General features: G+C 50.9%; 1 protein-coding gene across 1 annotated transcript; it reads right to left on the bottom strand.

The window, feature by feature from the left end:
- Positions 1-1,751: 1,751 nt before the first annotated feature.
- On the bottom strand, positions 1,752-15,124 carry Wnt10 (Wnt oncogene analog 10). The gene is made up of 4 exons (XM_003692165.4): positions 13,583-15,124; positions 9,202-9,455; positions 4,278-4,561; positions 1,752-3,297 (listed from the first exon to the last, which is right to left on the bottom strand). The coding sequence occupies exons 1-4, from the start codon at positions 13,687-13,689 to the stop codon at positions 2,758-2,760; spliced, it is 1,185 nt and encodes a 394-aa protein (XP_003692213.1). The 5' UTR covers positions 13,690-15,124; the 3' UTR covers positions 1,752-2,757.
- Positions 15,125-17,150: the final 2,026 nt, after the last annotated feature.

Here is a 17,150-nt window from a genome sequence, read left to right as displayed (position 1 = left end):
GATCCAATAACGCCGACTTAATTAACTAACTGCTAACTCGCAAGCCTGTTAGCTCATTGATTTCGTTCCCGAGATCGTCGTCCAATCTCTATACTATCTCTCTCCCTCTCTCCCTCTCTCTCTCTCCCCCCCCTCTCATTCCCCTTTCGAGAACGTGTCCGTAATTTTTCCTTTTGTCTCGTGTGCCGAGAAGAGCAGAGAATTTTTCGATAAATTTCCTCGTTGCATTTGTTCGTTCCTTGTTCGAAACGTCTTCGAAAATCTCTCCGTTCCATTTCCATCGCGAGTGTCGGCGAGTATCATTCATTGTTCCTGTTCGTGTTTCGATCACGGACAGGGAAGGGGAGAAGAAAAGAAAAAAAAAGAATCGGTCGAGGATCGATGTTCATTACGAGTAATCGTAATCGTAATGTCGCGGCCGGTGGTGTAGATCTTAAGACCGGTGTGTCGTCGCGAATTACGAAAGAGGCGAAGGCATGAGAATAATTGTCGTCGAGAGAGATACAGGTATCCATCCACGGGGTAAAAAGCGTACGTACCGTTTCTAATCTCGTTGTTGGTCGGATCGATGCGCCTTGAAAAAGATCTCCCGAGGGTCGCGCGATAAATTAATGCGCTTTATCGCGGCTTCTTCAGGGTCGTCCTGGTTCTGGTTGTCAAAGGGAGCCGCGGTTAATGCGAATACGCGACGCGACGCGACGCGACGCGACACGACACGACACGACACGACACGACGCGACGCGACGCGAGGCCGGGCTTCTTCTTGTTGGGCCCGGTGTGCTTTATCGTTTCGGTGAAGAGAATGCACGTTGATCTCGATCGCGCAACGAGATGATTTTCTCCCCTCTCGTTCGGTCCACGCCTCCAAATTATCGAATCGAAATTCTTCTATCCTTCTGCTTAATCGTCGTCGTCCCTCGATGGAATCGATCCCGACCGATCGATCAACCGGATTGTTCAAAATAATCGTAACGATGACGCTTTGGATTATCGGCTATCGACGTTGCATCGAACCATGTAAAATACGATTATGAAAGTCCTCGTCCGATTTCGTTGCTAATCTAATCGGAATCCTAGTACAGACTCGAAAACCTAATTTGCGATCGGTGAATTCCAAGGGCTTTGAATCAATTGATTCGAACGAGTTGAGCTCGCGATGCTCGATACCCGGTGATCGCGAAAGATAATTGTCGCCTGTTATCCATCATCCCTTTGAATTTTTCGTGATTCGCGAGGTAGATGGAGCAGCTCCCACCACCACCATCACCACCACCACTCGGGCACGAAGTAGAAACGAGAACAGAGAGGTTAAGAGCTAGACGGGATGATATTACGAAAAAAAAAAACGTACTCTTTGATGTTTCGTAGTATCGTATTGAAATGGTCTTTTTTTTTTTTCTTTTTTCCTTTTTTTTTTTTCTCTCGCTCGGCATGCAACTGGAATTGACACAGATTTTTCCAAGGTTTTAAAACGCGGGACAATTTATCGCACGATCGATGGAAAAAGAAGAAGAAAAAAAGAAGGTCGAACGAATCTATCTATCTATCCACGAGTACAAAGAAGTATCGGAATGGTCATCACCGTAAATCCAGTCCGAAAGAGTTACGGTTTCGAGCGATCTCCGCGCAAATCACGGTGACTGTAGTATCCCCGTGTGACTGTAATCGGACGCCAATCGGATTCGACGCGCGATCGATTCTCCCGCGATCGAGTTGTGCAGAGAAGAAAGTATACAAATGGGGAGTTGCGATTATCGGTCTCAAAGGAACTCTTTATTGTACGCGCATTATTAAATTGTATACAATCGCATCCATTCCGAAATATCTCTATTATTATACACACGCACACATGCACGCACATTGCTTCCTCTAATAATACTGTGACGGAGGTGTTGTTACACTTGCTGTGAATATTCAAATTATATCTACTAATTAAATAGAGGCAACGTTACAAATAAATTATTGGCCCGCTTAAATCTACCTACAAATTAAATTAGTTACAATTAGTCGCGCGTTTCAAGAACAATTACATTGTCTTTCCAACCGTATTATTACATCATGCTCGTGCTCGTGCGCGATGATCGTGCTAAGCGTTACACGAGCGTACGTGTCCCGATAATGCGTGCTGAGCGTGAATAGAAATACGATGACCGAATCGGTGTCGACTCGATCTCTCACGGCTAATCTTCGTATCGAGGCCGTTCGTTTCGCGATTGCTTGACTCACGCTTCCATGACGTTCTACGCGATTTAACGTGTAGAACGTTTCCGTCTTAAACAGATCTCTGACTCATTCGCGTTAAACGTCGATCCGATTTTTTTCCATTTCGATTTTCGTTCCCTTCTGATATTCGTTATCGTTCATTCGTTCGTCCACCCACCCACCCATCCATTCATCCATCCATCCATCCATCCGTCCATTCTTTTCCTATTGTGATTATTAACGTAATAGATAGATTCTTGACGATGAGACTTCCGACGACGACGACGACGACGACGACGACGACGACGAGACCGAAGAGTGGTAATCAGATTGAACTGGGAAATACCCCGTTCGTATACCTTGATCCGATTTAATCCGTGTATCAAGTGTTATTTACACGCGATTCTGCTCATGTTCGTTCGGATCAATTCGTCATTTAGTTCGCGCTCGTTTCGATTCGACGAGATATTCGTGACGAGACACGCGAAAATAAAAGACACCCTTTCTCTTCCCCCCTCCGTCCCCCTCCCCTTCCCTCCCCGGCATTCTTCCTTCTCACTTGCAAACAGTGATCCACTCTTCCACAGTGCAGTTCTGACATTGCACGATGCAACACCAATGAAACTTGCATTTGCACCTCTCGACCCGTCGTTGCCTCACCACGTTGTAACCCCTTCCGCAGCACAGATTGCCGCACCCGTCCCCACCGGAGCTGGTCTTGTTGCATCTACGCCCCGCGGTCCCAGGGATGTCCGCGCTCGGATCTCTCTCGCAAAAGTTTGGCGATTTTTGGTAATAAAACAACTGCTTGGCGAGATCTCGGGGCCTCCTTTTACGCCCGTTCCCGCCCGACCCACCGCGATGTTTCCTCTGCCTCTGCCGATCCGGCCTCCTCCTCCGCGATCCTCTCACTCTGGTCAACGGGGTCACGCTGCCCAGGTTGCTTTGCGCCACCAGCACAGCGTTTCGAAATCGGTCCTTGAGCGTCTTCCCGACTATTCGGAAATCCGGCGCCACTTTCCAGCAAGTCTTGAGCTCGCAGGAACCCGACATACCGTGGCACTTGCATCGCACTTGCATGTTGCTCGCCACCGCCTAAAATTTCACCGATCGTTGTCTCTCGTCGAATAAAATTCGGACGACAAGGGTAGGAGAGAACAAAGGTGGGTAAATAAGTAAGTAAGTAAGTAAGTAAGTAAGTAAGTAAGTAAGTAACTGAAAAAGATAAGGTAAGGTAAAGTTTGGCGAATTAAACGACGACAACTACGACGACGGGAGATTGAATCGGTGGGGAGGGGAAAGAAAAAGAAGAAAAAGGGAGGGAGGGGAGAGGGGAAGAAGAGGAAAGAAAAAGAGAAAGAGAAGAAAAAAGAAAAAAGAAACTAGCATGCGAGGAACGGTTACGAAGACCGTCTTCGGTGCAGCGAGTGCGCGGAGTGGTCAAGAGAGTCGCATGAACAGCGGCTGAAGAGAAAAGGGGGCAATTTCTTTTAAACAAAGAGGTGTCGCGTACAAAACAGTTAATGAGTCTACGACTGGGTGGTCCAGCCCCGGGCTTCGTCTTAATAACGTCGAGGCGAGACCGAGCGTGGAGAGGTGCATGGTGGAGAGGAAAGGACTCGGTTGTATTCTTACTCCTCCTCCTCTCCACCCCTATTCACCGTTTTCTTTTCTGTCTCTCGCTCTCTCTTTTCTCTCTACTCCACTCTCTCGCTCCCTCCCTTGCTTTCCTTTCTTTTCTCGCGTTGCTCTAGCACCACCGAGCAAGAATCACCGTTAAAACGCGGAGAATCAGCGGAACCCGATGGAACGAACATAAAATACCGAGGGAAGAACAAGTATGTATACATACGTACGTACATACGTACGTACGTACATACATACACACATACATACATACATACATATATAATACATATATATATATATATATATATATATATGTATATATATTGTCACGGAATGAAATATTTATCGCAAGACTCGGGGAGGGGAGGGGAGGGGGCGAGGAGAGGGCGGACACAAGAGAGAGGGGGTAGAGGGGAATGAAAGGGAAGATTAATCAAACGGCTTACCAAGCGGCCAGCTTGATTGTTGTGAAGATTGACCGTCGACTGTATATCCCCGGCCCTCTCGCGCGTATCTAGGAACTGTCTCGAGAACTCCATGCCGTAGTCGAGATTGTGCGAGCACCCGCCCCACTTCCATTGCGTGCCCCTGGCCTTGGCAGGCGGCTTACCCTTGTAGCTGGACGGGTCGCATCCGCAGGAGAGTAACCGTCCCATGCTGCACGCGCGGGCCACGCTGTGCGCCACCCCGGCTGCGGAGATCGCGAACGCGAACGCAGTCTCCCTGTAACCTGCAACCAACGCACCAATTTCTTTTTTTTTTTTTTTTTAATCCTCGTCGTCCTCTTCTTCTTCTTCTTCTTCTTCTTTCCTTGTTGTTAAACAAGAATTTTTAACAAGCGTGAGTATAATCGTGAACGATCGAGATCGATCGAACGTGTGTGGCTGGTTTGGCGTGATTTATGAAGTGTCTCTATACGTTTCCTCTATTCGCTTCTCGTATCGCCAAGTTTTCGCGAACGACATACAACGTTTTTTCGTATATATATATATATATATATATATATATACATACACACGTATATATACACAACAACGGATCGTGGACGGGATCGTAGTACACCGGTTCTAGCAAATTGGTGCTCGTTCCTTCGTGACGCAGACCCACGAACGACGAGAGGTAATATGAACGCGACAACGTTTGATCGCGGTTCGTCGCTTCGAGCACGAGCGAGGAGAAGGCGAAAACAGCGGGACACCGCGGAGCCGAGCTTCCGTAGAAGGAAGCTTCGGTAGCGAGTTCGACGGATCGTTGGACGGATCGGTCGACAGACAGCCATCAGACGAAGTTCAGAGGTAGATTATTCAGCCGTCCGTCAAAACAAAGCGTGGCCATCAGCAGCGGCGGCCGGCGGGCATTCATTGACTGCATGTATAAACGATCTCACGCTGGGGTTCCCGAAGACGCAATGCCAAACTCTGACCACCGTCCTCGCGTTTTACGCCAATTTTACGCTCATCCTTTCATCCTCTCTCTCTCTCTCTCTCTCTCTCTCTCTCTCTCGCGAACGAGGACTCTTGTCCTCCTCTGGAGTTGTCCTCCACCCGTCTCTTGCACCTCGTCTCTCGCGCGTGCACGCTGACATACACGCTGGGTACGCGCGGCTATCGTGCGGGGATCGATCGAGCGAAAAACAAAGTTGGCCGAAAGGAGAGGGGCGGGGAGAGGGGGAGGGAGGAGGAAGAGAGGAAAGGGGCGGATACGTCTGGCAACGCGTCGCCAGAGATAATAGAATTTGGAAATTCTTCGTGGGTCGACGAGGAGCATCCACGAGGGTTTTGGTGGACCAGTTCGATAAGTGATGCGACGTCAAACGTACTTTTTCTTCTCTACCTCCAAGGCCTCTCGTCTCCTCGAAGCGTCGCTGGAGTCGGATTGACGGATGGTCGATCGTCAAACCGCAATGGTGGCTGTCAACTTACAAACGATACGACACACGACTGCCGGCGAGCATCGTCGAATACGCGGTCGAAACTGTCCCTTTCTCCTCTCCGCTGTTCGACAATGCCCACACATTACTCTACCCCTCCCACCGGGGCCAAGAAAGAGCTACTCCAATCCACGAATACCGGGCGGTATTTGCAGTATTCATGAGAGCGAGATACCGGGGAGACGCGCTAAAGGCACATTCGAAAGGATTTGTGGTATTCGTTCTCGACACCCGATGAGCCACTGCCCCTGTCGTTACGTCGTCCCCCTTCGACAACCAGCTCTTTTGTTCCTTCCGTTTCGAGACCACGTTCCGAACGCGACGCGCGTCAAGGACCGGCCAACACAAACCGGCGTTCGTCTATCCGCGCCATTATCAACCGTTCTCTCTAATTTCGCCTCGAGAAACCGTCTCCGTCCCGTCCCGTCTCATTTCGCGAATCGAGGATCGATCGTTCGAATGGGGATCGGGCCTCGAAACGACGAGTCGACGTCCGTGAAACTTCGCATCGCGATTTCTCGTTCTTCGGTTCTCCGAATGTCTCCTTTTACCTCGTTCCGACGAGAAATCGTTCTCGAGCGACGGTGGATCCACGATGGACGGACGGACGGACGAACGGACGGACGATAGACGGACCGATCGACCGACAGGACGGATCCGTTTCGGTGAACGAGATCGGACAGCCGGTGCTCGATTACGTCGCCTTTCGTCGACTGTACCGAAACCACGGCGACGTTAAACGGTCGACACTCGCCGACGAGACGAAGTACTCGAGGAGAAATTTTTTTCTTTCTTCCTTTTTTTTTTTTTTTTTTTTTTTCGAGATCGTCGTTCCGATAGAAACGTCTACAACGAGGAGAGAGGGAGAGGGGGGAAGAGAGGGAGAGAGAGAGAGAGAGAGAGAGAGAGAGGGAGGGGGGAGGGAGCAGTCTCCCCCCCCCTCCTCTCCCGTCCCCCCGTTGAATTCTACTTGGAAATGGCAGCGGATATCGCGTGCTGTTTCGAAGGATGATAACCTCCTCCTTGGTCCGCGGCAAGCAAGGACCGGCTCACGAGTCGAAAGAGAACGAAAACAGCTCTTTATATGGGATCACGGAAGGGAGCGCGGGAGGGGGGGGGGAAGGGAAGGGAGGATGGGTTGAAAGCTTGCGCTTTATACGGCTATTGGCAGCAACTGTTTTATAATGCAGATAACTGTTGGAGGGCTGGAGGAGCTACTGTAACTGGCGTTGCTGTTGCTTCTGGTTCTGGTGCACGGTGGTAAGAGGAGCACAGGGGACTCGTAATAAATCCTCCACGGGGAGTTGTACGTCTCTTCTGTCGGACAGTGGAGAGAAGGGAGGAGAGAGGAGGTGGAAGGAAGAAGAGGAAACGAAGCTGAGGTGCACAACGGAGGGCCAACGCTGCCTCTTTACTCTTCGACTCTTGACGCAGGGACGCGGTGACGGATGGCGCACAGGCCTTGCCCTGCTACCCTATGTCAAGCCCAAATCACTGTTTAGATAACTCAATAGATAGCGTAGCGGGTATACGCGCCTCGGTAATGTTTACTCGGGGAGCGTGCGCCTTCTTCTTTTACCTCGCGTCCGAGCTACTTTAACGCTCTGGTCTTAACCCTTCGGTGACCAAATTTATCCACTTCCACATAACCAACTCACTCGTTATATCGTTTTCATAATCATTCTCTCTCTATCTCTTTCTTCGCAATCCGGATCAACGACCGAGACGTGAGAAAATTTACACCGTTGTTACGATCTATCATCATACTCGCTCACTTATTTTATTCGATCTGTCTCGATTTTACAAAAATCGTTTTAACGAAAACACACACACACACACACACACACACACACATATCGTTCATTGTTTCCTGCGAATACAAAGCGAACCTCGAGTACAACCGCCGCGACTGATAGTAGGTCGCCTTGTGTGGGCCAGGCCAGAAGAGAGGAGAAGAGAAGAGAAGAGAAGAGAAGAGAAGAGAAGAGAAGAGAAGAGAAAGAACAGGACGGTTTCGTGTACATTTCATAATACATTAAGTCGTTTTGCCGGGGTTTAACGAATACGTGGCAAAAGTGAGACGTGGCGAAGGACGGGGCGCGCGCGAGAGCGAGAGGGCGATAAAGCGGAGACGAACCGGAGCCAAGAGAATGGAAGAAGGAGCAACGAGAGGACCGTGTCCGAAAGATTTAACGACGCGCGTTCTCTCCGAGATACGTAGCCAGCACAAATTTGACACGGTGGATTTCTCGAACGACCGCGGGGACCCTCACCTGGCCACCGATGTCGTCCTTAAAAAGCTGGAACCGTTGGTAATGGTGAAGTACGGGCCGTTTCTCGGAAGCTGCTGCCCTCTGACTTCCAAGTCCAACTCGAATCCCCTCCCTCCTCCCGCCCCCGATCGACCATTCTTTCGAGCGGATAATCGGCGAATCGACCTCCTCCGGCCCGCTCTTTCCTCGAAAATCGGCCAATCGGCCAATCGACCGACCGACCGACAATAAGATAAATAGTACGCGCTACTACATCCTCCTCTCCATCTCTCCTTTTCCCAAATTCCACACGACGTTCGACGTTTGGAATAATTCGGGGTGAGGGGGAGGGGGAGAAAAAGTCGTGGAATCGACACCTCTTGGTTGGTTGGTTGGTTGGTTGGTTGGTTGGCTACTTGGCGAGCAAAAAAAAGGTGTACCACCACCGATCCACGGAGACAGATAACGAGAGGACAGACGTGGCGGGCACCGAGATCGTGGCTGCGGACGATCTTAAGCTTTCAGGTCAGGTGCGCTCGATGTCGCGCTCTCGCGCACTCGTCCGACACGATATATGTTTCCTCTTTCGACGCACGTACGCGCCACGACGAATTTATATGTCACACTGGAATAGGACAGTCGAGGGGGGCAATCTCTTTTCTTCTCGTCTCGCCCGGTTTCTTCTCCTGCTCCCGCCTGCGTGGATTTTGGGACAGGTTCTCGGATCTGGTCGCGGTTAAAAGGCACGCATACTGTACCGTATTCTGATTTAAGGAAGCGCGTCGTCTCTCGCCTACGCCCGGTTCGCCGTTGTTGTTGTCGTCGTCGTCGTCATCGTCGTCAACGACGTCGTAAAAGATTTCACCTTTTCTCCCGGTTTCCTTACCCCGATTCGAGGAGAGTGAGTGAGTGAGTGAGAGAGAGAGAGAGAGAGAGAGAGAGAGAGAGAGAACCGTGCTTCGCCTATGCTCGCGGCCGTTTAAACTCCCTCCCCTCCCTCCCCTCCCTCTCTTTATTTCTTTTTTCTTTATTTCTCTCTCTCTCTCTCTCTCTCTCTCTCTCTCTCTCTCTCTCTCTCTCTTTTTTCAGGTCGCACGCAACAACTTCTACTTCTATTCACGTTCTATTCACGCGTTCTATTATATATCTCCCTCTCCCGGGCCGGCCACCATCTTTCTCCTAACTTACCTCTCTGAAGAAGGACGCTGCTCTGCTGCGTCCTGCTGCTAGGCGTCAACGATGAACAATTCCACCTGTGCCACATGAATTGATGCTGACACTCGGATATCGCCATTTGCAGACCTTTGATCGCTGCCACCGTCACGTCCGGATTTCTGTGGCATAGCTCGCGCTGTTCCTTCGTCATCCCTGGAATACCTTTGCAGACCACGGCATTACCGCTTACCCAATCGTCCACGGAATTGCTCATTAAGCAGGTCGCGCTGCGAATCAAACGGAAATTTACCAATTAAACTTGAGAAAAGGGGGGAGGGGGGAGGAAGGGGGGGAAAAAAAAATAAAAAAAGAAAAACTCCTTTCCCTCCACGAGTCCACGAGAGAGGAGGAGGAGAGATCGAGAGAGTCTGTTTCGTCGGTTTTTCGTGAAAGCGGTCTCGCGCACGATCGGTTTGAGTGATTCCGCTTCGGGGGAATTCAACCGAGGACATTCCTCGTACTTATGGCACGCCGCAATCGCCTTTCGATCCCTCCCGTTTCGCACTGCGCAACTGCTACCACCACGTGTTCACCTCCGTTATCGAATTCTCGATCGTGGACGCGGCCGCTTTTGGATTCATCGTTGATTAACTCTCCCAACTCTCCCTTTAAAGTAAGTGCCAAACGTGAAATTATTGTACGACCGTTTAAGTATAGACCGATAACGTTTCCAAAACCGACGCACCCTGCGCGCTGGATATGCGCGCGGCTTGCATCTCTCGCTAGACGCGTCATCTGCTTTCCTTTACACAATTTTACGAGGCGGGGGTCAAAGATGCGATAACTCTCCTCGAAGCCAGCCTGCAATATCCCTTCTTCTTGTTCTTCTTCTTTTCCATCCTTGTTCGTGCTCTCCTACCTTCTTGTATCGATCGCTATCCTCTTTCGCTAGCCTTCCTTCCTTCCTTCCTTCCTTCCTTCATCCTTCCTCCGTCCTTTCCATTCGCATAGTCGCGATAACGCCACTTCGTATCTTCGGGAGGAAAAGCTCTTAGAGCGTTATCTCTCTAAGAGACAGCTCGACTTAATAATAGCCGCGTTACGATGCGTCACGCACGGTGTTAATTAATAATTTTCGAACGAAGAAAGAAGTATGGAGGAGGAATGTTCCACCATCGGCGGTGGAACAGCACCGCGATCGGCCACCATTCGTCGATCGTTCGTCGTCGAGGATGAACACGGATGTGAACCCTTTCCTTTCCGTGTTCTCCTCTTCTTCCGTCCTCGCGACGACGGAAAGAGAGGGTTTTCCTTTTTTCGGTTCGCCTAGTTGGTTTTTTTCTCCGTTCTCGACCGAGTCGAGAGTGGAGTGGTCAATTTTTTTGCAAAGGGTCTGTCGAATCGAGCCCCCGAGTAAGGATGTCACGGGCGGGTGCAAGATTCTCGGTGGGTCGGTGGTTATCTGCGGGTACAAATTAGTCGACGAGCTTCTCCTAAAGTAAAAGCTGTGTATAGCACCCGCGTGAACGTGGAAAAGAGAGAAAAGGGAGAAAAAGGGAGAGGTATAAAGGTATCTTCTCGAGGACAAAAGAGGAAAAAAGAAAGAAGGAGGGGGAAGAAAAAAAAAAAAAAAAAAAAGGAGGAACGTATCCCGAGGATGCGAACGATGCCGGGGAAGGTGGTGGTTGGCGATGGTGATGGTGGTGGTGGTGGCGGTTTGCGAGAAGAGGGTCCGTCCTCTGGCCGAAGAGGAGTTCGTTTCTGAGGAGAGGAGTGTGGGAAAGGAGGAAGGAAGGAGTACGGTGGTGTACGGTGGAAGTGGAAGAGCGAGATTTTAGGGTCGCAGAGGTTATTGAGGGCTCCCATTACCGATACACCGTTGCATCGCTCTTATCTTTCGCGCTATTGATGATCTACCGAAAGCAGATTAATGATCTTTACTCGACGAAACAAATTGCGACGAAAGACATCCACGTACCTGAGCGTGGCGACCCGAGAATACTGACCGGGAGTTAGTCCGAGGAAAGGATTCCTTCCCTCTCTCTCCCCCTCCCCCCTCCCCCATTACACCTTCCCGTTGTTACTCATATTTTTTACCCTCCTCTCCTTTGTCCCTTGCCTCGCTTTTGTCGCGTGGGAACAACAAATAGACTTTGGCCTTATCTTTCAACGCGCGTCGAGGCGCGTCACGCCGTATAACCGACAACACGTATCCAGGGAAAATACGCGTATAACGTAATAAGGTAAAGAAAGGTGTTGATCTCGGCTCATATCTTTGGATCGCGTTCTCCGAACTCGTAGGAGAATCGTCGAGCAAATCGAAGACGGGAAGTCCTCGTGCCGCATTTTTGCAATGATCCAAGGGGTCGCCGAAGAATCCAAGATGGCGTCAGGGATGCACGTGTTTTATTTAACTTTTTCGCAAAGGAAACGGATGAGAGGGAGGGAGAGGGAGAGGGAGAGGGAGAGGTGCACGGAACGGAATTTCGCGTTTAATGGAGGTATACCCGCGGAGAGAGAACTCGTTACGAGTGACTCGCGAGAATTCCTGCGGTAGATATCGAATCGCTTTGCTTCTCTTATTTTCGCGCGAAGGGATCTCTCGTCGCTCTGTTCGCTCGCTCGGTCGTATCCTCTCCCGGTATTTTTCGACACCGACCGCCGCCGAGAGATATCGGTCGTCGAAAATTCTCCTCGAAAAGGAAAAAAGTCGACGATGGAGACGAGTCGAGGAGAAGGAGGCAAGAGAAGGAGGGGAAGGAAAAGGAGGAGGAGGAGGAGGAGGATGAAATCTGAAAAATTCTATAGGCGCGGAGTAGAAGAGAATCGACGGTGGCAACGGTGGCAGGGGGTGGTAAACGGCCGTGTCCCGCAAACTGGTTTATCGAGCATTACATCATGGGAATTATTCGATGCCGTAATTCAATGCCGCTCCGTAAATACGGTGAAGCTCACGCGTGCCTATATCTACGCGCGTGCATGCGAGCAGCTGTGTCGGTGCACGTACGGCCTTGTTCCCGGATGCTGTTTGTAATTATTTACGAGGAGCCGCGTGGGCATCAAGGAGAAGCGTACGTCGGACGGAGTCCGCCGTTCTGGTCGGGCCACATCGTATGTACTTACTACGCCTGTGACCACACTTCTATCTCAAAGACACAACATTGTCACAAGATAGTCGAGAATGTTTGTCGTTTCGTGTACCGAGGACGAGCGCGCGAATCGTATTCTTGGAAGTAACCGGTCAAGAAATTTATCGCGATTCCTGGAACCATCCTCCGCGTTTAACTCTGCGTTCCGGAAAACGACCGATTTCCTCCGCTTGCTCTCGGTTAAAGAATGTTGCTCACGCGAAACGAACCGACCGACACCGACCGGCCCGAGTGCCCCTTTGCCCGAAGAAAGATTCGATTAGAGCGTGCAAGGCAGTTCGACACAGAGTGCCAGCCAGATCGAAGAGGTATAATGAAGATCGCAGCGGGATCGTTCGTTGTTCGTGGCACGGAGCTGGTTGAAAGGGGCCTATTTGCACTCCGTCATTGTATCCGTCCGCCTCGGAATCGTCGATGCGACCAGCGTTGGTCCCCAAGACCAACCGCCGTCTCTCTCCATTCACGGATTCTTTCCGTAAGAGGTGAGAGAAAACGGAGAGAAAAACGAAGGAGTCGAATTAGAAATTTCCATTGCCACCGAATTCGTAAATTCTTCTTCTTCTTCTTCTTCTTCTTTCCTCTTTCATCTCTCCCCTAAGACTAAAAATTCTACGCCACTATCAACTATCACTCGGCTATTGTATTCTATTCTTCTCTATCCTCGCGGTTCGTTTCTCTTCTTTCTCTCTTTCTTGTCGTCGTCGAGACGAGATTCTCCTCCTGGTCGCGATGCGATCCCTAGCATCGATCCCGATTATTCTCGCGTCGTTCGCGCCGTTTCGCGCCTCTTCTCTCTTTTCCTCTTCCTCTCGAATTTTAATTAATTAAATTTAATTTTCTCTTACGACGACGACAACGACGACGACGACGACGACGACTCGATCGTCGATAATAATATACCGTAAGAGAAGGATCATTTCGCTCGAACGCATCGATCGAAACGCTTGTATCTATATTTAAAGTTTAATTTATCTTGTCTTAGCGGTGTACAGTGTCCCTAGCTTATTGTAAAATAAATAAATATTCAGAATCGAAGAGCGAGACTCAACAAGACACGACGCGACACGAGATATCGAACGTAAACGATTTGATTCGTGGGTCGAACAACACGATGCGGTTGCTGTAATAAAAAATCGAGCGGGATAAGATAAAGGAGGAACGATGATTCGGCGATGATTCGGCGGGGGACGGTGCGGAAACGGGGGATCGGTGCGTACTCGCGTACCGCGTTTTCGATCGTATCTCGATCGCAGTTTATAACTTACCGACGATTCTCGAAGAGAATGAGCAACAGGGCGATGGTCGGTCCGATCCTAACGGCGATCCTAGACGGTGGTCCTTCGTAGACGCGTCCTGATCGAGAAGGAGGCATCCTGTCATCGCCCCGAGGACGTGTCTCTTATTCTTTTGCGCGGTTTGCCCGCTTTAAAGAAAGAAAAGAAAAGAAAAAAAAAAAAAAAAAAAAAAAAAAAAAAAAAAAGAGAGAGAGTCGAGTGCGACCCCTCGTCCAAGGCTGCACACCCCTAGCACCCGAACGGAAGGACCCCTCGCTCGAGAGACGATGATGCCGTCTCTCCTCCTTTCTTTCTCTCTGTTTCTGTACGCTTTTTTCCCAATCCCTCTCTCCTACTCTCTTCGTCTCCCGTCTCCGGCGCGGTGCCTGTGATCAGCAGCCTGGCACGCGTCGAGGACTCCTCCTCGCCCCGGGCACCGGCGCTTCTGCTTTGACGTTGTTCCGTACGATTCGAGAGCTTCCAGTTTCGCCGCTTCCAAGGGGTCGTTCCGAAAACTACCCCGGGACAATATCCTCGATGACGATCGAACGGTTCGTCGACCGACCACCCCGAGATAGTCGTATCCCGCTCTTTTCCCACTTTTTTCTTCCTCCTCCTCCTCCTCCTCGTCCTCCTCGTCTTCCTCTTACTCTGCTTCTCCTCTCCTTTCTTCCCTTATTCTATTCCTCCCTGTCGGATTATTGTCGAGTTTATCCCCTTCACCTTTCAAAACGATTCGCGAAAAATTCTCGGCGATCGTTATCGCGGTCGAATCGGTTTCGAATCGAAAAACCGAGAGAATCGCGCGTTGACAACGAACACCTTTGGTTCTGGAAACGTGGAACTTCTTCGCTTCGTTCTTCTCGTCCTCTTCTTTGGAGTAAGAATACTGTGGACGTGTCGATCGACACAACTTTGGCGACTTATACTCGTCGAAAAAATAATATTACGTTTCGTTCAACACACTGACACTGCTGCCGTCGCGGTCGTCGCGAATCGCGTAGCAATAATCCACCGTTACCGTATAATCGTCCAGATTAAACATGTTGCACGCGCATATTTCCCTTTTACCCGCCGATCGATCTCTCTTCTCCTCCTCTTGCCGGATATTACGAATGATATTTCACATCGAAACGAAACTCGAGAGAACACTTTCGGATCCGGTGAGGCAAGCAACACGACGAAAATCTTTTTATCCACGGCCGATCGCGAAAATCCGCGTCGCGACACCCTTTCCCGCCGCGATCCTCGTCGGATATCGTGGCATTTTTCTCTCTGGTCCTTGCGCACCACCCTTTTCAGATCGGTGGCCGGTGACGATGATCTTTCTCGCGTCGCCTCGTCGCCGAGAACGAGTTAAAGAGTCACGAGTTAAATGTGTCGAAGAGAAAAGAAGAAGAGGGCCCCCCGACGGTTCGTTACTTCCGGTGTGTGTGCGCGTTCACGGCGAAGTGTCAAGCTCAAATAAAAGAAAAGTCGCCCTCCGGGATCTCTTACTCCTCCCACGCACACATCCCCCTCCTTCGGCTTGTGTTCCTCTTCCACCGTTGCTCCGGCCTCTCTCTCTTTCTCGCACGCGTACCACCGCGGCTATCGTTCCATCCGTGCAAACAGTCGAATAGCAAACTTCCCGTGGTCGCGTTACGCGCCGACCACACCGACCACGACGATGACGACCGCGCGCGTGTCGTCCAACGATCGTGTCGCCGTCGCGTCGTCCCGAGTCGTCCAAGCAACGTTTCTCCTCCTTCGAAGGAGGAACGACGGTGCCGCTCCTTCGAATCGAAAAGGGTCGGTGCTGGGGCAGAGAGGTAACGCGAGTTAAAACAGAGTAATACAGCGAGAAGAGAGCTCGGGAAGAGAGCAGAGAGAAGAAAAGAGAGAGGCGAGAAGGGGTGGAAAGGCGCGATGCGCGATGAAAAGGAGAAAGGGGGAGGGAGGGAGGACGAAGAAGAGAGGGAGAGGAGAGAAAAGAGGACGGGAAGGAAGAACGCGAAGAAGGAGATAGCGAAAGAAGGGAAGGAGAGAGCGTGGCCGGAAAGAAGAGCGAAACGAAGGGTGAAACGGGGGGAGAGAGAGAGAGAGAGAGGGAGGGAGGGAGAGAGAGAGAGAGAGATCGAAGAGAGGGAGAGTTGGGTGTGCGTTTGCTACTCGATAAACCCGAGAGACCGACCGGCCGAAAAGCCGAAAGCGCGTTGCGCGATGGTCGAACGAGATGTTCGCGAGAAAGAGAGGACACGCAGGGCGGCCACGCACTTCCGTTGTCCCCGTGTCCCCGCGATGTTCGTTATCCCGACACGCTACTGCGAGCCGAAGAAGAGATGGACAGAATCTGATGATTCCACCTCCGTTCAAGCCCGACGAGGAGCTGTCAGGGAGATCGGTCTGTCTATGATGAACTCGGTGCGCAGTGCGCGGCTACGGGGGCCCTCCTCGCCCTCCCATAGGGAGAGAAAGGAGAGATAGGGAGCGGGTAGGCACGAAGAAACCGACTACTACCCCCCCACCATAACCACCACCATCTGGACACGACCACCACTACCGTCGGCCACCACCCTGAGATTCAAACCGAGAGAAGAGGACGCACGATTGCAAGTGAAACTACTGCCAACGAAGATGGAAAGACGAGAGGAGAGACCGAGGGACTGAGATCGACGAGAGAGACGAACCGAGATCGAGCGCGGAGGTGAACCAGAGATGGACGAAGAGAGAAGAGACCGAGAAAGAAATAGAGAGAGGAGGAGAGGGGGGAGGGAGAGGGAGAGGGAGAGGGAGAGAGAGAGAGAGATGGTCAAACGGAGGAGAGAGAGCCCGTAGCCAGCTTCTGCATCTCCTTCTCTTTCCTCCCACCTCCGACCATCTTTTTCCTACCAATTCTCTCTTTCTCTTTCTCTTCCTCCCACTCCCCGCCCTCTCTCTCTCTCTCTCTCTCTCTCTCTCCAACGATTGCCTGAAAACGCCTCTTCGCGGACCAACAGGTATTTCGCGTCGACGATCCGATTGTTTTGTTGCACTTTACCACTTCCTCTCTTTTTTTCGTTCGCGGGATCGATCGCGGTCGTTAAAATCGTTTCTTCACCGCGATGACTCACACGACATAGAGTGTTCATTGCGACGATTCATCTTCAAACATTCGATCGAACGACCGATGACGTATTCCTCCTCGCCGAAGAAGGAGAACAAGAAAGAGAAGGAGAAGGAGAAGGAGGAGAAGAAGAAGAACGAAAAAAAGGAGAAAAAGAAGAAGAAAAAGAAGAAGAAGGAAGAAGAGCGGAAGAAAGAACGGAAGTGAGGAAAGAAGAAAGGGAGGTTGCCCTTGATCACGTGGCAGGAAAAGTAGGAGGAGCGAACTTCCCCTACCTGACATCCCTTGGAGGATGCTCAATCGGCATAATTGAGGTTTATCTCGTTCCCCGACTCCGCTTTCCGCCTACTCAACCCTACCGTTTCCCTCCCGTTCTCTCTCTCTCTCTCTCTGTCCCTCCCCCCCTCCCCCCTCCCCCCTCTCTAGTTTTCGTCTCGTCGATTCTGCACACGCGCGCAGATTCCGTCGGACCGG

This window comes from Apis florea, unplaced genomic scaffold (assembly GCF_048593485.1).
Source record: "Apis florea isolate Af1SG1 unplaced genomic scaffold, ASM4859348v1 contig_3370_pilon, whole genome shotgun sequence".
Classification (NCBI taxonomy): domain Eukaryota; kingdom Metazoa; phylum Arthropoda; class Insecta; order Hymenoptera; family Apidae; genus Apis; species Apis florea.
The sequence above is the reverse complement of the archived record's forward strand: the minus strand, read 5'-3'. Positions and strand labels throughout refer to the sequence as shown.

Coding starts and splice junctions, on each gene's coding strand:
- Wnt10 (XM_003692165.4), bottom strand. CDS start 13,689: ATGCCTCCTTCTCGATCAGGACGCGTCTACGAAGGACCACCGTCTAGG. Junction 9,456..13,582: donor ATTCTCTTCGAGAATCGTCG/GTAAGTTATAAA, acceptor TTTGATTCGCAG/CGCGACCTGCTTAATGAGCA. Junction 4,562..9,201: donor CAGCGTCCTTCTTCAGAGAG/GTAAGTTAGGAG, acceptor CGTTGGTTGCAG/GTTACAGGGAGACTGCGTTC.